Source organism: Mesitornis unicolor, unplaced genomic scaffold (assembly GCF_000695765.1).
Source record: "Mesitornis unicolor isolate BGI_N332 unplaced genomic scaffold, ASM69576v1 scaffold8085, whole genome shotgun sequence".
NCBI classification, from domain to species: domain Eukaryota; kingdom Metazoa; phylum Chordata; class Aves; order Mesitornithiformes; family Mesitornithidae; genus Mesitornis; species Mesitornis unicolor.
This window is the reverse complement of record NW_010187449.1, coordinates 33,234-54,016: the sequence shown is the minus strand read 5'-3', so window position 1 is coordinate 54,016 and position 20,783 is coordinate 33,234. Positions and strand designations below refer to the sequence as shown.

Here is a 20,783-nt window from a genome sequence, read left to right as displayed (position 1 = left end):
TAATTCTGGGAAAGAGTACTACTTCTGAAGTCCTGATATTAATCAAGAAAAAATGCTGCTGAATCAAATCTAAATATTTATTACATTTTTAGTCGTTAACCTGCTTCCTGACCAAGTACCTCTGCAGATTCTTGCATTAGAACAGTCTGGCCATTTTTGTGTAGCTTGTTTAAGAACTGAACTTTAAACAGCAATAGCTTCATCTGTAACCAGAAAACCAAACAAAGCTGTCTCTGCAAACTGTTCAACAGACCATTATAAATATACTGAGATATTGTAAGTGAAGTTTGTGCTTCTTAACTTTGACCTTCTAAGAATAACAAAAAATATAACATTTCTAGGATTTTCCCTGCTTTAATACCAAGATGCTTTCTCTGAGCCCTCACATCATATATTTTAACTGTGTTTCCCAACTCAAAGACTCTGCTCTCGCTGTCCCTGAGCAACAAGAGATGAATATACTATCAGAAACACAAGAGCTGGCAAACTGCAAATACCACAACAGAGGCCATCATTAATACCCAATGCTTTGGGTCAATGGCATTAACTGCATTTATTATACTTCAGATGGTTTAGGGTAACAGACAAAATGGATGTGTATATTTTATGTTCTGGATGACTAACCAATTTCATCTTTCTAAATGGATGAGTGGTTTCAAGGTTTATGAGAAGCAACACTAATGCTATAAAGTCTGCGAGGGAGCCATTTGTAGTGAAGCCAAAGCCGCAAACTTTTATAATCTTTTTTCCTTTTGTTTAACCCTTCCACCTGCTGCTCCGTCTGCCTTTTTTAGTCAAATGAACCGTATTTGTTAAGGTAGTTTTGGCTTCTTGCATTTACTGCCTTTAGAACGTGCATCAGTGAAGTCATTAGCACCACGTGAGCAGTAAAGGACCTTCCAAGAGACTTCACCAAGGAAAAAGACTTCTTGAAATGAAGAGATGAGCAAACTTCACAGGGCACCTCCAGCCTCTTGAAAGCTGAAAGACATTGGTCACATCTACATGCAACCTAACAGAGAATTTTCTCCCAACTGTGCAAGTTTGTCTCAGTAAAGCACTCAGGAATTGTTTTCCTCTTGGCACCGCACTCTTTCTGCTGCAGCTGATGAGAGCACTGGGAGAAGGACACAGCTGTGCTGGAGGACAGATGGAAGTGTGGGCTTCCTGTTCCTACACACTGGTGATACCAGCCGAGGTTGACTGGTGGAGAGGTGGGACTGGGCAGTCACCGCCTTTCTTCTCCTGCTCCCCTTTACTGGGCACGTGGCATCTTCATCCATACACACATCAAGGTTGCAATGCAACCACAGCTTCATATCCACCACACAGTAGGTAAAGGAGAAAGTGTAAGAGCAGAGGGAAAGACAGTGCAAATGGTGTGACTTTGGGAGGACAGTGGCGGGGGGATGTTTGCCCATTGGCTTTTTCAGCTTAGCAGCTGAACGAAAGAGGATGACACAGGCTTGCTGTGCCTTACCACGGGCAAAAATAGGCCAGATCAGCCCAGATCCATCCAAGCTCGCTCTCTCTGGTACAGCTGCCCGTGTGTGGGTGGGAGATGTGCCAGGCCTAACCCGTCCAGTGGGATCCGCACCATCTCAAGGTTTCTAAGCAGCATAAGGTGATTTCAATTGTGCCCCTGCCTGGACAAGGCTAAAGCCAATCAATCTTTTAGATTAAGCATAATTTATGTCCACACAGTTAACTGCATTTCTTCTCCCAGGTACAGACATATAAAAGCAATTTGCAGCTGATTCTGGAATTTTAATTACGTTTTATCTGCTTTGGTGAAATCTAGATCTTTGAATTATGAAATATTTATTCTTATCCTTCATTTGGAATTTCCTGACTCTTAAATATAGCTTATATTAAAATCACAATGTCCTAAATCTCACACCTTAATTCTACCTTAAGAATATTTTCGTTTCAATATCTACAAACATATTGACTAGATCTTGATTTTTCAATGTAAAGACAATAAATTCCACAGCACCTGCACATATGGAAACAGCCTGCAGTACAAAGATGAAAGCTGTTAGTCAGGTCAGCAACCACTGACTCAAATAAAAGAGATAATAAACAAAAGAGATGATAAAAAGTCAGTCCAAATAGATAGAAGGGGGTACTTTTCTAACAAATAATACTATAAACTTGATGAATCTCCGAGTTTAACATGTTTAATTCAACATCAATAATTCAACTCAGCTGACATATGACTTAATACATCTTTACTCTCCTGTGGAGACTAAGCAACATACATTTGGATTCAAGCAAACTGTTCTATATTTCAAGCCTGGAAAATTTTATTGGGACATATATTTCTCTTTTCAGCTTATACACTCTAGGCAACATAAATAACGTTGATCTTCCATGGAAGACGCCTTGTTGGACTCTGCTTTCTGCAGTTTTTAAATGAAGATGCAGGCTTTCTAGATTAATTGTATTGGACATCTTGTGGCCAAAACTCCTCTAATTGAATCTCTCTCCTCTGTGTAATATCCATTCCCCAAGCTTTCCACTGGGAGTTTTCAGAGGGAACTCAAAGAAGATGTGTGAAAACCAGATTAAAAGAAAAGTTACACTAATTCCACAAATATTGAAAAGATCAGTCTCGAGAAACTAGATGTTACTATTAGAACACGTCCCTGATTTTGATTGAAGGAATCAATTTAACCTAAAAAAAAAAATATCACTTGTGTTGTCACTCAGCACCCGTAACTGGAGCTATAATGCCCTGGCTGTTGAGAAGAAATAAATCATTGTTTACAGTTAATCAGGTACTCTGTGGTTTCAATAAAGTCTGCTAGCTGCGTTATTGAAATCCACAACTAAACCTTGCACTCGAGCGTATGCGGCTTTACGATAATGTCAAAAGCCCAGGAGGTACTGAGTGAGTCAGAATGTCCCACTGCTTTCTGAATTATTCCAATTTTAAATCCACAGTTGGCAAAGAAACAAAGAACAATATAATAGGCATTTGATGCTGTTCTCTATAGTGAACTTTTTTTTACCCTAGGACAGAACTTGCATTAAGCCAAGGAGTTCAGTGGTATGAACTTTTATCAGAACATGCACTTTCATTCCCTATAAATGCTTTTTTGGCTACAAAGCAGCTGATCAGACACTCGCACGTTTCTCACTGAGGTATGATACTGCTCTTCAGATGAATGTTTTGAAACAACACAGCTGCTAAGGAATATTCCACCAGAAGCCTTATAGCACTATTAAACCAACCTGAAACCACGAAGCATACAGCCATATAAGTGACTATGTGTGTCCATTAAGGTGCTCATTTCTCTGTTTCCATTTTTAGGAGGCATTCCACTCCTTTTGTGATACATCTAAAGGTTTTCTCTGTACTTAAACATTGTCAGCCTAATTTTCAAGTCCCATACCTAACAAATAAGGTCTTCATTTGACATTAATATCACAATACCTACAATAATTTCAATGCAGTACTTCTAAACGTGCTGGTATTGAGCACTGAGCTCATATAATAAGGATTATGGAGCACTCTTAGGTCCTCCTAGGGAAACACATTTTCTTCAGATACAAGGTAGGACAATTTACTTTCTCAACTGATATTAATCTATCATTAACTAGCTTTTTTCCAAGCTTTTTTTTTTAAATCAGCAGATTGCAGTACTGTGAACCCCTCTGAAAGTATGGGAATTACTTGCCTCGTAACAAAGTCACAATCCAAACTTCTGCAGCATATATTATAAATACATTAAAAATAGTAATTGAAGGCATCTAAGGTTCCATAGAAGTCCTAGGGTTTGCTCTGTGAATTGATTTTTGGCAATTGAAAAAATAAATACATATGCATATTATTTTTTATATACATATATCGTTTTTATATAGGTGCATGTGTATAAAGCTAGCAAAAATTGGAACTTTACATAAATATCCTGCTAGAAAATTAAAAGATATGAGCAGTTAACAGGGGAAGCCAGAAGAACTGTCAGCAAACGCCCTTCTGTGAAAAGCAAAGTAAATCAATTAATTTTAAAGCAAAAACTTTACCAACCTTTGTTTTATCTCTGAATTAGGAACTTTCACATTAAAAGAGCCATTGAGAACAGGGATTTTCTGTAAGTAGAGCTGCCTTGTGCCAGACATACAGACACACAGAGGGGTGGGGGTGCTTGTTTGGCCAGATCCATTGCTGGTGAAAACTAGCACGATGCCATTGCCTCCAAGTGGAGCTGTGCTCATTTACACCAGCTGAGAGCCTGGCCTTGTACCAACACCCCAGACTTCTGCTCAACTGGCCAGGCCAGGCAGCTTTGCTTTCTAATGACATGGAGTTTTGATTTTCTGTTCTTAGAGGCAGTGGTCATCTGCAGCTCCTACTGAAGTCAATCTCAGCAACTTTGGAAAGAGTATACTGATTTTATTGCAGCACGTAGGAGACCTGCACAGCTCCATTTACGGCACAGCCAACATATGAGAGGGCACAGGGAGCATCCCCACACCCCATTTGGACTATGGCCAGGGGACTGGGCTCTTGCACAGTCTTGTGTGTGCATAGTGGGGCTGTGGAAGGGTACTTTGTCCTGGTGCTGCCACCCCAGCATACCTTCACGAGCTCATCCATTCCAGTCAACTGCCTGGAAACTCTTTTCTTCAGTTTCTCATTAGTTCATTCCTCCATAATGGTCACAACAGTCCTTAAGTTCTTTAAACTTTACCTGACTTCTATATAATATTCAAGTGAAAGGTGTTGTGGAATTGTAGGCATTCTGAACAGAGTTTATTTTAAAAAAAACCAAACCAAACCATCAATCAAAATGCCAGCAAAGAACACTGTTCCTGTTTTGAAACCTGAGAAGTATATTTTAGCGCATCGTATAACACACCTCCCTGGAGGTCGCTGCTCAGCTGCTGACCCCTTTCATAATCTGGAGTAGAAAGTAAAGATTTAAATAGCAATCTGCCTTTTAACTCGCAGTGCTGGAAATGGTTGAGGCAAAGACGACCAGACAGCGCTCTTGGATTGGCACAGCAGCTTCTCTCCCTTTTTCCTATCACTGTAAATTCCAGGAGCAAACCTCTGCCTCTTTTACGCTCTCTTCTGCCTGCCTCTCACCCCTCCTCCCTCGGATGAATTTGGCAGCATAGAGTGAGACATGTAGCCAGGCTTTGGGCTTAACTAGATTGCTGTAGCAGAATGGGAAATATGCAGATGAAAGAAAGTCATAACAGGAAGTAATTTCCCTTTACTAGGGCATGAGCCTTCATGCTGCTGACCTGGCTGGCTAGCTCCCATCTCCAGGCTATTAAAAAGCTCATGTCCCAAAGGCAAGAATTTGAATCAACTGGGAAGGTTCCCAGATAGACTGGTTTTCATCTCCAAGAGTGAAAACTTTCATTTCTCCCATATTGTTCCCCTAATAAGCTGTCCTCATGAGAAAATCTGCTATGAATATTTATCTGTTGAGAAACAACAAATTCAACTTCTCCGTAACTCGTTTTCCTTTAAAATGCGGGAAAAGCAAACCCTACTAATGGAGTTCAGTCTGTCTTGTGTTTGTGCTAAACCTTCGCTTTGAGATCTCAAACTCCAAAGCAGGACACCAGCACATAGTGACCTTTCCCAGTCTAAAAGTGACCATAAAATCTCCAGTGAAAGCTTTTCCACAGCTCCTCAGTCCCACAGAGTCATGAAATCATAAATAACTAGATTATCATAATCCTCTAAAATATATTACTGCTTTTAAAACGACTACATGCAATGAAGGCAGGCACACCTCTTGCTCAGTTTTACCAGCACCCTGATGGCCATTGGCGCAGTGCAGGCTTAAAGCACAAAGAAAACAAAAAATCTTACGTGCCCCCAGTTTCGGAAATGAAACCCTGTCCTCTGTTTAACTCCTGCAGAATGACATTTTTCTGAAATGAAAGTCTTCTTACTGAACGTGCTAATTCTCATTAAATTTCATTGTGATTAGAAATGTCCTGCAACCAGATTTTTTTACTGCTTCAGAAAGAAGGAGGAAAAAAGAAATCAGCTGAAAGCCTGACTTTTCAGGAGTCCAATAAATGCCCTGCATGCCAAAACAGAATATACATTTCATTTCGTGCTTAATTTTCACATCCCAGTAATTGCACGGTGTGTGGAAGTGCAGCACTGTTGTGCGTGACCAGGGTCATGCGGTGACCCTTTGCTGCTCCAGTTTAAAGTCGGGGTTTATTAACTGGGAGCAGTCAGGCTGAGCTCACCTCTGCTGTGCCTCGTGCACACTGACACAGCTCAAGCGCTTCAACCCTGGATCCAATTCTGTTTGCCACAAAAGAGATTTAAAATGTAATCTCTTTAGAGGTCATTCTACTTTCCTGTTACACAGAGCTTTCTTCCTCTGCGCAGTTTTAAAAATAAGGTTTCTGCTTAGGATTAAGTATCTCGAGTTATCGAGCAGCTCAGTGAGAAATCAGTGCTGCCTCCACTGTCAGGACAGCTCGTGTTTGCAGTCACAGCACTGCTGCCTGAACGGGGGCTGAACAGTGACACTTGTTTAATAATGCTAAAACTCTAAATGTTAACCACTGCAGATCCATGGTCTAATCCTAAAGAATACAGATCTGACTTTAAAGGTAACTAAGGAAAGCAAAGCAAGTGCAAACAAAAAAAAAACCCCCATTGCTTGAAACAACAGGCGGGGGGCCTGTGCTTCATGAACAAGAAAACTCTCCCCCAAGTTCAGCACTGAAATTCCATATTTCCAGGATCCACATGGCTACAAAATAAATAGATTCAAATGATTTTTTAAAAATAAGAGTTCTGTTTGATGCAAACAGACCAAGCACAAAAAAGAAAGGTGAAAACCATAATAAAAGAATCCCACGGAAGGGAACCTCTGCAGAAGCTGAAGCGAGTCTGAAGAGCCCGAGATTAAAATCAGCTCAAGGCAACTGCCAGGAGCAGGTAGTACAGCCCCTGGGAACTGTTTAACTTCATTTAAAAACTTATACAAAGGGTTATAGAAAGTCTATAAAGAGTTAAATTCACAAGAAGTAAGATAGGAAGTAACACAGGCCAGCACCGCTGCAGGTGTAGTGAACCACTATCTATGTCTTAAAAGAGCAAATGGCTGTGACCAAAAGGACTTTCAGGCCTTGCCTACACATTAATATTAAAATATGTGAAGTATTCTAGACCACAGACACACCTTTAGGGCTGTAGTTTTAGTAGTCTATCTTTGGATACAGAAAGGGGAGTAACTGATTTCAGGAGTCTCTATATGGCTAACCACTTTTAGGGCAAGGACTCTACTGGATCCCAGTGTCAGCACAGTAGAAAGAAGAAAAGAAAGTGAACTTGAGCAGGCAGAGATCTCTCAGTACGAGAGAATCCTCAGACAGAACAAATGACTGAAGTAGAAGAATGATTGCTGGAAACAGCAGAAGTATCACAACAAGTATTTCACGGCTCTCATTTCAATCCCAAAACAGTATTTTCTCATTATTTTCAGCTACCCTTACTCTGTCCTTAGTCATTCTTTAAACACTCACACTGTTCCCTTGGGAATTTGGGCCAAATAAGGAATGAACAAGGATACACCCAAGTGAAATCTTTAAAAAGCCTGCTTCTAAAGGACAAAATACCAAAGAAATAGTGAAAATACATAGGTGGCACCAGCTGATTTTTGTAAAGGGTGCCAAGTCCAAAAGCCTGTTCTAGAGCAGTGCAGGACCCCAGGGGTCTTCTCTCCTTCAGGAAGAGGAAAGAATCACAGTGAGTCAAATAAACCTGCACCTGATGACTCTTAAATAACAGAGACCACTGGTAAGATGCTCACTCTCTTACTTGAATGCAGTCTGATGGTGACAAAATAAGCGAGATAAAAAGAAAACATATTCCCGGTCACATTACAGTCCGCTAAAAACCTGCCACTACCTTCCACCGTTGACGGACTTTGCATCAGCCCTGAAGCATCTCAGTCATGTGGACATCATGCCCATTTCCTACAACTTACACGTATTTTTCAAGCTTTAAAGTCTCAAAACCTTAACTCAGTGTGTAATGGTTTTAACATAGATGTTACATCTTAATTTGCTGTAATAATGTGGCTCTAAGCTGCTGTCATTCGCTCCCTTTTTCTGACCTTGGAAATAAAATGTTTAATCTCCATGGGATTTTCCTGGCGAGATATTTTAAATCAGTGCACATGTACATACTTCTCTATATGCTTTTTCAGTTTTCCTAAAATATTGTCATATGTGCAGACATGATGACTAGACATGTTTCAATGGTGCTTGAAACTTGATACGAGTGGGTAATTTAACCATGTAATTGAACAATATTACAGAAACACATGGAGTTTCTTAGCAACAAAAGGCCTTGGCCATCAAGATGGCAGCCAGCAGCTAACATTGCAACTGCCTGACCTAACCTGAGAAGAAATTACCCTAAAAAATGTCCTTCTTCCTCTCGCAGCAGAGCTGATCTAAGATACATGGCTGCAGCTCTGACCTTGAAGGGCTTCTCTTACATGTGTATGCCTTACACATGTGCAGGGTCACAAAATGTCACATAAGAAAGGATATTTGGGTTCCTTTTGGAGTATTTTTATATTTTCCAGAAGAACGACCTTTGATTTGAAAAATGTAATACTCCTGCAAAGTAACTGAGCATCACTTAGGTTGTTGATACAGGTTTCCCCCTTGTTAGGGCATTTCTGGAGGACTGGGCCAGGGGAAAGGTGGCACAGGTCCCGTGAGCCTGGACACCAGTGCTGCTCTGTGCTGCCAGAAAAAATGCCTGAGAAAATAGGACACAGAGGGTCTGAGCAAGATCAGCTCCTCCATTCTGTCCCTTTTCCTCAATTTTATTCATCTCTGGCTGCAGTATCTGGAAGGAGGGAAATTGCAATATTTTTAGTCCAAGTCAGTTGGCTGAGCAGTTAACCCAGAGGGCTGAGGATTACTGTCCCTTTTATCAGTGCAGAGCGGAGGTGACATCTGAGGTGAAGAGCTCCTGACCAGCCAGTCTCAGTCAAGAGCCATCTCTTCATGAGGGCAAAGAGTAAAGCATAGAAGCAGCTATGAATTCACAGTGCTGCAGTACGTGATATCATTTCTTATTAATTCCTGCCTTTAACAAAGCCTCCTGCCACAATCTGAAAAGAAATATTGAATCTAGGCCCACATTTCATGCCTAGACCTCATTTCATGTCTGGCCCAGACAAGTCCTTTGACCTGTCCTTCAACAAGGGGCAACAGCACTGCACACTAAGATTAAATCCATTCAAACCCATTAACTTGCAGACAGTACGATGCCATGGTCCAGGAGGCTACAACTGGGGGACACCAGTTCCTGGCAGGACGCTAGGAGCTGTTAACTGCTGCACTACAGTGGTTTTCACTGGTGACCCCACCAACACAGTGTGACTCAAGGCACAGAGGGCACTGAAAATATTCCTTACACCCCTGCAGTGTTCAGAGCTTCCTTCAGTTAAACAACATCAGTCTCTATTCCCAGTTACATCATGAGATCGTTTTTCCATCTGAAGTAGCTAACTTCCTTCAAGAAAAATGTCAAAAATCGTCTGTTTTCTGAATGAAAGCTTAAGTCTTGTCCAGAGAAACAAAACCCTCTAATACAAGGATGATGGTTTACTGGTATTTCACTAAAATAACAACAGCTATTTGTGTGAGTATGTCTACAACAAATACGTTGGTATAAAAACGCTGCCTTGTGAACACCATTCTTTTCAACGTTGCCTTTACAGCCCTGGAGGTCCTGGCTGCTTTCACAGCCAAGTTTGCCACCGCTATGGAAACCAGGCTGCACATGCAGGCCAGCTGAAGTCACACAGACCGAAAAGGGCTAGGGCTGCTGCTACCACTGGTAAAGTGTTATTTGGAAACTGTCTTCTCAGAGAGCTGTATAAGGAATCAAAAATCTAGGGTAGGGATGCAGGCTTGATGCTTTCCCATTTTTTAGCAATGACTAATACAAAAAAGCTCTTATTTCAAAATAAAACATTTCTGCCCCTTACAAAGGCACGTACGCAGGCAGGGCAGAATGGCCTTATATAGCTGGCCTAGTATTTTCCTTTCCACCACTGTATCTGAAGACCTCCCTGCATTGTACTCTTATAACCTCAGCCAATGCGGATGCAGCACGAAGCCAAAGCCTTCCTCTTACTCAGCTGGAAGGCAGAGGGATGTCCCTCTTGATTTCATCAGAGGAGTTGTGTGAGAACAGCACAGAGACAAGGCCAAAATCAAAAAAGAAAATGAGAAGTAAAACACTAACACTCAATAAGCCAGGCCAGAAATAATTTTCTAATTAATCTAACAGAGGTGACATGCAAGAAATACAAACTTCTCGGTGTCTAAGGGAACATAGGAGCATGTTTTAGAAGCCATTTCTTCTGAAGATCTGTCCGTTAGGTACAGCTGTTTGCTGTCTAACAACAGTTGAGTTTGTGACTCTAGTTTTCTCCTAGGGAAACTGTTGGGTCTCCCTATGGTATCCAGCTGTCCATTTGCATGAGAGCTGAAGGAAGCCAATAACCCGAGAATTATAGGATGGTTTCTATTATCAAACAGCAATTAATAAGGGTAGAAAAGAATATTTCCCGTTTCCTTCCAATGCTTCACAGCATTAACTGCTTCAGATAAAAGGACAGAGTCAACTCAAGTTTTTCCATCCTGATACTCAAAAAAATACCATTTTTCAAAAGCACAACTTCAGTTTCATCTTAACTAGCAAAATACAGCTGTCAATGCTTATGCCAAACCTAAAGACACATTACCCAAAGTCCTTTTCTAAATGCTTTTTGCTAAATGTTTTCTCTACATTGCATCACACTGCACACTTCGTGACAAGAGACCTCGTGAAAACGTCGCTACTTCAGGCAATCAAACAAGACCTAAACTGCAGCAAAGTTTTCTTTATAGCTTTTTCCCCACATGAATTTTCTCTACACGGTAAAAGCAGATTATGGCGGCACCAGCCTTGCACTGTGTCTCTACCCCAGTTGAATATGTCTGTATTCCATTGTCATAATGTAATACCAGATCAGCTTTATACGGTTTTCTTTATCCAAAACCAGTGTTCAAGTATAGCTGACCTCAGACTTAGACAAACCTGAAGAACTTTGACTACAAGTTTTCTGCAGTATTTAAAGATCTCATCACTCACTTCTCTCCTTTTTTGCTATATCCCCTACAAAATCCAGTGAGAAAAGGCTGATTTCACTCACAACACAGGAATTTCTAGAGTTGTGCACCATCTTAGGGCTTCAGTTTTTGTGAGAGCTCATTTCTCATTTGCTATAGGAGCAAGACATCAGATACAGGCAAAAAAAGGCTTTAGCTGAAGTTTTGATAAAGTTTTGATCTACAAACCAATGTGCCAATGAGAGGTAGAAAGCACATTTCAACAGCTCTATACTTTGTAGACCCCTATCAGAAATGCTGACACAAAAGTTCAGGAGAACAATAAGAAACTCCAAGTAAATATATTGGAGGTATTAGCATCTGTTTGATACTTCACACAACTTTCTGCAGAAGTGAAATCGCTTACCTTATAGAAAATGAACCTTTTCAAAATCTTGAGAATTAAGTAACCCCAGTATAAATGCAAGCCTTGGAGGATCAATAGCTGCCCGTTGAATAGAAAATACGCTATGACAGGAGTCGTGGAGTAGTATGTAGGCTGATACAACGTGGCACGAAGAATCCTAAAAAAATAAAGGTCACTGTTACAGTGCAAGAATCCTCCTCTATGTTTAATTTCACATTCAAAACCAATTAACTCTTTCCACAAAATATTACAAAGGTCTGCAAAGATGACAGATTAATTAACAAGCCCTGTCTTAACAGGATTATGCATCTCTATTGAAATATAGGCTTCAGAAGATGAGAAATGTGAGTCTTGAATGGAAATGTTCTAAAGAAGGATAGAAAAAAAAGACTTTTTTAAAAACCTTGAGCCCTGTGTGGTCTAGATGCTATGGAGCACTGTGTCTATGCCATTTTTTAAATACAAATTCTTTCTAATCTGAAATCCACACTGCAGAGAAAAATCTTACAGGCCTTGCAACAGGGCATTTTGTTAATTAACATATGTTTTGTCCATCTTCATACTTCACTACTTCTCTATTATTTGGGACTTTTTGAGTCCCTTTAATCTCATCACGTTTTGCTTCCAAGCTCAAGAACTCCAGAACAAGAAACTCAGTGAAGCAAAATGATCGGAGATCACTTGTATAGTTAATCAAAAAATAACAAGAAAGTAAAAGACATCAGCATTTCTGAAAGAAAATACTGCAGGAAATTAAAACCTTGTGTTGATCAATGTTCAGAACTATTAATTTAACCAGCTTGAGTCTCTAAGGCCTTGTCCACATGCAGGGAGGGGCACAAAGGCAAAGTAGAGCAAGTCAATGAAACCATGAATGTGAAACACATTTATCACTTTTAAAAAGCTAAACGTGTTACGCATTAAGCACACTAAGCACCCATGTGGATTCTCCAAAGCAGATTAAATCAGAGCACTCCAAAGTCATGCGAGTATTTAGCAAGTTACGATTTATTTGTGTTGATTTAACAAATTAATTGGTTCACCTTGATTTTTCTGAATGCTCTTCACATGAGCGAGGCGAGGCACTACCCAAGAAGTAGGTAGCACATAGAGACTACAAAAAATTGACTACAATCATACAGGAATCACACTGTACTCTGAGTTTGCAGCTACAGCAGGAGGAATGCAATGAAAGGGAAAATTATTTCTTCTAGTTAAGTAAGTAGCTCATAGCATTGAACTACAATTTATGAAAATAAGTTAAATAATACATAAAAGCCCTTCTTTAGGTTAGCATATTTTCAAGAGGCTCATTTAAAATCTATTTTTACTTAAATTTTTAAAGAAAATGAACTCTCCTCACTAGTAGCCAACAACAATGAAAGTTCTGCTTCTGCTCTTTAAAGCCCAATCCAGTCCTTTCCTTTTCCCACCACTACCAACATGAACCTCTCAGTGGAAATGAAATAAAAGCCTGTGTCTACATTAAATATTGCTTACCAGCAGGGGAAGAGGATGATTCTTGTGATGAAGAATGCAATAGAAAAGAGGATAAAGAGCATATTGCAGGTTTTCTCCCAGTGAGCGTAATTAAACATTTTGGCTGCCTGCATTGAATAAAAACCATCAAACATATTACAAATATTCTCTGAAATACGTTCCTCTCTGCATTTTCATAAACAAGGACTCATCTTCCACCTAAGCAAGAAGAAAATTTCCTCCTTGTTTGACATGCAAAGCAATCATTTTACCGCTACCTAATAAAGCAGTACCAAAACTGACTCTTTGTTTATATTTCTCTTTTCCTCTTAAAGGAAAGGACTCCGTATCAAAGGCTGAATCAAAGAGAAGCCGCTGGCCACATCTGTATGCTCAGGAGCAGCAGTGATCGCTTACACAGGAATTCTGGGGCACGCACGTTACTGACCCTGCCCTGTGGCTAATTCAGCCTCTGTGTTCTCCTGTTTGAGGGCTTCAGATCCTAGAGTTGGTCTCTACCCTGCTAATAAAGACTATAATTACTGCTTCTCCCCTAGCTGAACTGTACGTTTCCTTCATTTAGGAATCACCCTGGGCACTGCTGAATGAAACAGCTGCTCTCAAGTGTAAGCAAAGCTTCAGGTGCCAAACCACAGTCTTAAACAGCAGCTTGATGAACTTTTGAGTGTCAAGGTTGAATTAAGTTATTCTGGTACTCAACTTCAGTTTCCATCTAAGGGCTGTCCCACCAGTTGTCAGCTCCACTGTACGGACACAGGGTTAACCTGGACCACAAAGCAGTTGAGGATTAAAAAAATCACTCAGCAAAATCCCGCATGTATGCATTTAACCTGCACCAATCCCAACTGCATGACCCCACAGTCAGTTTTGCTACTACAACAAATAGAGCATCAGGAGCAGAAATGAGCAATGACAGACAACAGCCGACAAGGGCTGCTTGCACTGGCACTGCCACCAAAAGAGATGACAATCCTATGCTCTCAACCTTGGTGTTATAAACCCAAGATAACTATTGAAGAAAACAGTGTGTGCATTTGCCTTCCAAGAAACCCAGCAGCAAAGGGGGAAGAGGCTTTTCTTCTGCCAGTAGATACCTGCAATACCTTGTTCAGGGACAGCTTGAGTGTCTCCAGCCAGGACTGGATAACGTAGATGTACCCCTTGGGTCAACACAGAGGTGTGAATTGACAAAATTAAGTCAGTTTGGAGAAGTAGCCAGAATTTTGGCTGCTAAATTTGCATGAGAATTGGTATCATGACAAGCTGTTCACAGACTAGCCAACTTGGTCTAATTTTAACAATAAAACAAGAATAATCCAGAGAAGCAGCTGTATTTCCAGTCCCCATTCTGTACTGAACAACTTCTCTTCTGCACTTCTCTCCTAATGGATTCTGTAACAGAGTATCAGCTGAAATTTTCAGAAGCTCTTTTTTATCTTACAGTTCATGAATCTGTGAAACCATGTCTGTGGGGATAGGAAGGGATCGTATGAAACTTGTGGCCAGAAAATTAAAATGTCACCGAACACAACCTGGGCAACAACCAAAAGAACCCCCACTTCTCACCAACCAAAACACACAAAACAAAAAAATAAAACACGGAGGGCAGGGTTACCTCAAGCCAGAAATCTGCTGTGTCATGCACAAACATCACCAGCGTTCCAACACGCACGTAATTGCCACACCAAGAGCCACTCATCAACCCAATGGCTGCCAAGTGATGAATGACATGAGCCATGAAATCCTGTGAAGAAGAAGAAGAATTTAAAAAAGAGTAGATCAAAGCAAGTACAGTCCTTAGGGTCTCCATCCGGATGCAGTGACAAGCAAGACTTGTCACACACACAGGGATGCCCCTGCAGCCAGGACAGCACGGATGTGTGCAGGTGTGCCAGGGACAGCCTGATGCTGCCCTCATGTGGCTGCACCAAATCCAGTACCAGGACAGTGCTTTTCCTTACAAACTATTTTTTCCCCCCCACAGGTTCTAGTTACAAACAAGCATGACCACTTGCCTTCCTTTTGATGTCAATCCCAAGTCTAAATAAGAGAGACCAATAAAACCCAATCTCAGCCATGTAGTACCAATATTGGGATGGCAGCAGAGTCTGCAATAGAGAAAACCACAGTTAACTGAGAGCAGCAAAAAGTGAATGCCAAGTGAAATGACTTCTTTTTTCCTTTCCTCACTTCTTTTGCTCCTCTGCTGAGTCTTGCTTAAAAAATTAAACTAATCTAAATCCCTGTTCTGGGCTTCATTAAGAAGGATGTTCTGGGAGCCAAATATTTTAACATTTACTCAGACCAAACTCTCAGTTTCAGCAGTTTCTCCCTCACTTCTGAATTTTAACATGCTTTTTCCTATATTTTTGTCAGAGAACTACACACAGAGTGCTTCTGCGTTTAATTACAAACAACTGCAAATAAATGAAGCCCTCCATTTTGAACAATTAACATTTTAGACATTCACATATGCCATGACTAAGATGTCAGCTATTTATGCTAAAATCCTATGCATCTGCTTAGGGCTGGATGCTGAGCTTGGCTGCTCCCTTGGTTCAGCACATTATTTCCCAGGCAGCTGGAAGCAGGCTTGGTTATCAGGTCCCATGAGTTGGAGAAGCTGGGAAAACTCAGCTGGGACACAAGATTCTTTTTATTTTTGGCCTCAGAGTAGGAGAGAAATAAGGTGGCAGCAGTGTGATGGGCCACAGATTTATAAAAGTGGAAAGTGGCAGACAACGTAAGAATCTCTGGCCGGTGGGCAAGAAGGAAGCTTGCTGGGAGTCATCTTTTATGGGACTGTTAGTACAATATTTTAGGAAGAAATAAGAGCCTTATGACTCTTAGAGAGAGCAACCAGAGTATTGAGCAGAGATCCCCAGAGCAGGGATCACTGCAGTGCTCCCTCCACCTGCGCTACTGAGCAGTAGGGCCCAGCAGGCACTCGGCACAATCCTCTGTGTAACTCTATTCTGCAGCGCCTTGAAGCATCATCAGGACTGGTGCAAGCTTAGTGAAACCCGAAACACAGAGAGCGTCTGCAACTGGTAACCTGGGATGGGTGGAAATAAGGGTGATCTGGCTGGAGGGCTGAGCTGCAGCACGGGCAGGTGATGGAGAAGTCCCGCGACAGTCGGCAGGAGGTACCAAAGAAAGGCAAAAAGCTTTGGTGCCGCACCTCTCTAAGGTGGTGCCCATTGGGAGGGAGAAGTGCTTCTGTGGATTAGCCCTTCCAGTGGGGAAATACCTGGGATGCCTCGAGGGCAATGGCCCAACACCAAAAAGCTCACCTGAAACGGGTAGCCAACCCACGTCTGCCATATGTCGTAAAACCAGGGTTTCTGGGGAAGACAGATCATTCAGACTGTTCAGCTGAGCAACAATAACTCATCTTAACTCAAAGACTTCAATACTTCACATTTCTCTAAGTGGAGCAGGCTAAGAAGCTATAGTCTCGATTGCTGCCCTCCACCAATTTCTAAAGGCATCTTACATCTCAGATTTATTACATTGGTCCTAGCTTTTTGGCTTCTTTTTGGGACACCTGAGACATTCCCGTTCATCATTTCATCATCCAAAGCAGTGGGTGTGTGTTTTATTACTGCAATTACTCAGGGTATGTTGCCACAGTGATTAAATTTTGCTGTGTTTACCAGCCACACACATCACTGGTTCATGATGATAAACAGTGTTTGGGGAGAAGAGCCAGATGAACGTAGACATGCTGAGAACTGTTCTGTTGCTCAGGAGGAGCATTAATGACACCCCAGGCAGTGCTCATATAGCTATTCCCTACTTCTGACTTAGCAGCAACACCTCAATAAATAGCAGTGAAATGCACCATTGTTGTGACCCCCAAACGTGCTGCCAGAACAGGTTTATGGCCTCCTCTGAGAGAAACAGGGCCACGTGATGCATTTGTAGGTGTTAATAAGGCATGTTGTAAAATCATCTGCGTGACTTCTTAAAGCTTTCCTTAAAAATACTGATTAGTCATAAGTTACTTCATCATAGAAGTTCAAAAGAGAATTTAAAAAATAAGTAAAACCACAGTGCACATTGCAGCCCGTCATCTAGATCACATACATACAGAGCTCTGGACCCAGAGTCACTGAAGCCAGCGAGTCTTTCAATGGGCTTCAAAAAGATCTAGAAATCAGTCCTTATTTTGCTAAAAAGAGAGAATATAAATCCTTCAAAAAATTAACTTACATCGTACAGAAATATAAATCCAGCAATAGAGGATGCAAGATAGAATGAAAATCGCCAGCTGCAAAATTAAAATGAAAAAATAAGAACAAAGCGTTACATTTTTTTATAGATAAAATCCTGAGACAGAGTTACTGCAAATCATTGTATATCACAGACTACCTTAACATATACGTGTCCTCACATTGTCACATATTAACTATACCTGAATTATTACTATTTAAATACTTACGCTTTGAATAACCACTGAAGTAGTAAATTACCGTGCATTATCGCAAACCAGGTATCTCTAGTGTGATTACAGCAGTAATTTTCCAGCCAGGCATGAGCTGATCAAGAAAGCAGCCACAGCAAATGTCATAAATTCCCTAAAAATTCATGTTTTATAACACCAATGTTTTTTGCTGTATCAGTCCTGCTAGAATATTCACACTGGACTAAGAACACCTCTCAGTTTCCTGACTCCAGAAGGACCTTCAGCCATGTGGCACACACTTTCCAATCTGATCAAACCCTGTGAGCACCAACAGTGACTTGTTTCGATAACCAAGTTAACTTCTTTTGATCTCTCTCAACACTGATAGTTGAAAACAGGGGAGGTCCATGAAGCTTTAACAACAATACTGGATTAGTTTATGTCTCACCACAGAAGTCTAAATTAACCATAAACATCAATCTTTGACTAGGCTTGCCAGCATTTATCCATCAAGGCAGATGAACCTTTCAGGTTTTCACCACTGAGCTGATAAGTCAGCAAAGGGAAAAAAGTTCCTCTGTATCTTAGTGAACCAAAACAACGTTGGCAGAGCAGGATGCTGTGATCCGGAGTCAGCAATCAGCACTGTAATGACTCTAGAGCCTGAGTGGGAGGTATTGTCCCTGGGACTGGGTGCGGCTGGAGACTCAGCCGGAGCATTCCCACTCCCGCCTCTACAGGTGATGGAAAACTCCTTCCTTCCCACTCTTCTCCTTGGCAGGAACAAGCTTGACCTTTCACAGAGCAGCTCTTCAAGATTAGCAGCAAAACACTGTGGGACTTCACATGCTGAGAAAGGTCAGGATCACAGAGATGGCTTCAAACCTGGTGAGAGCATTTATAGAACAAGAGGAGGGCAGCCAACAGCCTCCCAGAAAGGCTAAATTTGCTAAAAAGAAGAAGAGAAAGCCTTAAGAATAGCACTGTACTAATGGATTGAGAATTGTATAAAAATGAGATTGAGGACTTTGGCAAATATGAATGAAGTACCATATGAGAGAAAAACGATGAGAACCTGTCTGGTAAGAGCAGCCCCTCCTTTCTGAGACCTGCATTCCCAGGTGAAAAAATAAGATGTTCAAAGATTGAGTCAAAATTTTACAACCAAAAAACCAACCAAACAAAAGATGAGGACATGCAATGGTGAAGGCTAGACAAGATATGTCTCACACCTGTGGAAGAAGTCAAGGAAACGATCATAAACCTGCCACTTGATACACTGGTAATAAACAATCATTCTACTTCTCAACTTTAAAGCATCTTTTCTGAGATGATCTGTAAATAATACTTCAGAACAGCCACTGAGCAGGCAGAAAAATTCAAAGATGCATGGTGGAAATAAGGAGAGCAAATGGGAGGTAGGATTGGAACCCACAAGTAACACCTGGCTCAGAGTTAACCAAGAGATGCTGTGGAAAACACCACCGTGGCAGGGGACAGACTTTTCACACAGAGACCTATTTTGCCCTCGCATCTCCTATTTGAAGCAAAGGAGGTGTGAGTAGTCCAGTGGATACAGCAGGACTGATTCTGTGTTGATAGTAAAGCGTAAGTGGTTTTCTGAATCAGATTCAAAGCACAGAGCACCCAACAAGACCATGCCAATACTCCCCAGCACTACAAATATACACTGAACACATTTGGCAGTAAACGCTCAGTGCTTCAGATGAACTCATTATATGTGCAAAACTGCCAGAGCAGAGCACTACCTCATTATGCATTTAGCCAAGCTTCTGTCTGAATTTGGTGAACAAAACCTGAAGTAAAACTCATCCAAATACACCAGATTTTACCCAACAAGCACCTCCTAGGCTCTGAACCTGACCACCACAGCTATGCAGAAGGATTTTCTTATTTAACGTCAGGAATATTTTCTCTTCTAACAAAAAAAGAATTTAGTAGGTGAAGTTAAAGGCTGGTGAGTGTTTTAAAGCAGGGAAGTTTTTGTGCAAAGGGCTTTCCAAACTCCAGTGTTGCTTAACTGGGAGCATTAATACCTTAAGTATGGTTTAATCTGGCTCATCAGAATTTCCGTGTGATTCAGAAAAATGATCCCGAAGATTGCAGCCTTTCAGAAATCTCATGATGCTCCTAACACTCTTAGCATGGAATAACTCTGCTCCTCATTTGTTGCCTTGAGAATTACATCCAATTACATTCACCAAGAAGAGCAGCGCAAGGTTCACGAAATTGCACAAGAGAAACATGTTTGCTTCATTCTCACTCGAGCTGCCAAGCAAGTTTTCATTTCGGTCTTTGGCTGTCTATTACTAGAGACGTGCATCCAAGGCAGGTAAGTCTTTTATCAATAGCAGAATATCTCACTGTTACTTGTGAAACAAAATTAACTGATGCATAAAACAGCAGAAATAAACCACAGATATCGGTTTGCCAGGACGCTTAACTCAGTTGAGTTTCAGAGTGACACATCTGTGTCTATCAACTGAATTTACGCCCAACAGAGAACATCATCCAATCATTACCATACTGATTCACACTGAAAATAATGCTGATAAAGTACTCAACTCTGAGCTTTGTAGCTGTACTTTTAGCCCTTATTCCTTAAGCTAATTTACACTAAAAGAGGTTACACATTATAATTATGTTAATTTTTGCCAATGTAATTATGCTACTCAAAAATCCAAATACACAGGACATGAGGAAAGTGTTTTACAGTGGTACAGTTAATTTCAGTATCCAAAAGTGATGAGCTATGTAAGTAAAGCCATGCCCATTTTGGGATTTGCAATTTGTATGAGGTTTTGGATGACACTTGAGTAATTAAATGGTAAAATGTTTAGGCCTGGGGAAGTTCTCACACATTTGTGAAAAATCAGGCTCTTGAATGCTTTTCCAGTTTTCAGTCGTGTGCAGGAGGCTTTGAAACTTTTTCCACATTCATTATTCTCACTCAAAATTTCTCAATGGCCCACTCTTATCAGTCTATTTGAGCTCATCTTTTGCACAGGACCCCGTGCTGAAGCCGTAACACCTATCATTTAGTTAGGATGCCACAATTCCTGCTCTTGACCTGCCTCCTGTATGCATAATAGCATCTCAAAATGACAGCATGGGTACATACATAAACAAGAGTGAGTAAGTATTTTTGTTTCCCTATGATTACTGGCAGACAGAAAAATATTTTCCTATTCTCTACATGTTTTCATTAAGCACCATGTAGCAGGAAGCCCATAAATAAGTTCATTATTACACAGTGAAGAAAACTGTAAAATATTTTTGAGTTTTTTTCAGGAGAAACTCTTATCCTAATTT

The 20,783-nt window shown here is 40.9% G+C and overlaps 1 protein-coding gene across 1 annotated transcript in view; it reads right to left on the bottom strand.

Moving 5' to 3' along the window:
• Positions 1–20,783, bottom strand: part of CERS3 (ceramide synthase 3) — a 37,063-nt gene that overhangs the window by 2,961 nt on the left and 13,319 nt on the right. The window contains 6 exon segments of the mRNA XM_010185449.1: positions 11,543–11,699; positions 13,043–13,149; positions 14,658–14,786; positions 15,058–15,150; positions 16,336–16,386; positions 17,258–17,315. Of these exon segments, the coding sequence (XP_010183751.1) occupies positions 11,543–11,699; positions 13,043–13,149; positions 14,658–14,786; positions 15,058–15,150; positions 16,336–16,386; positions 17,258–17,315 (595 nt within the window).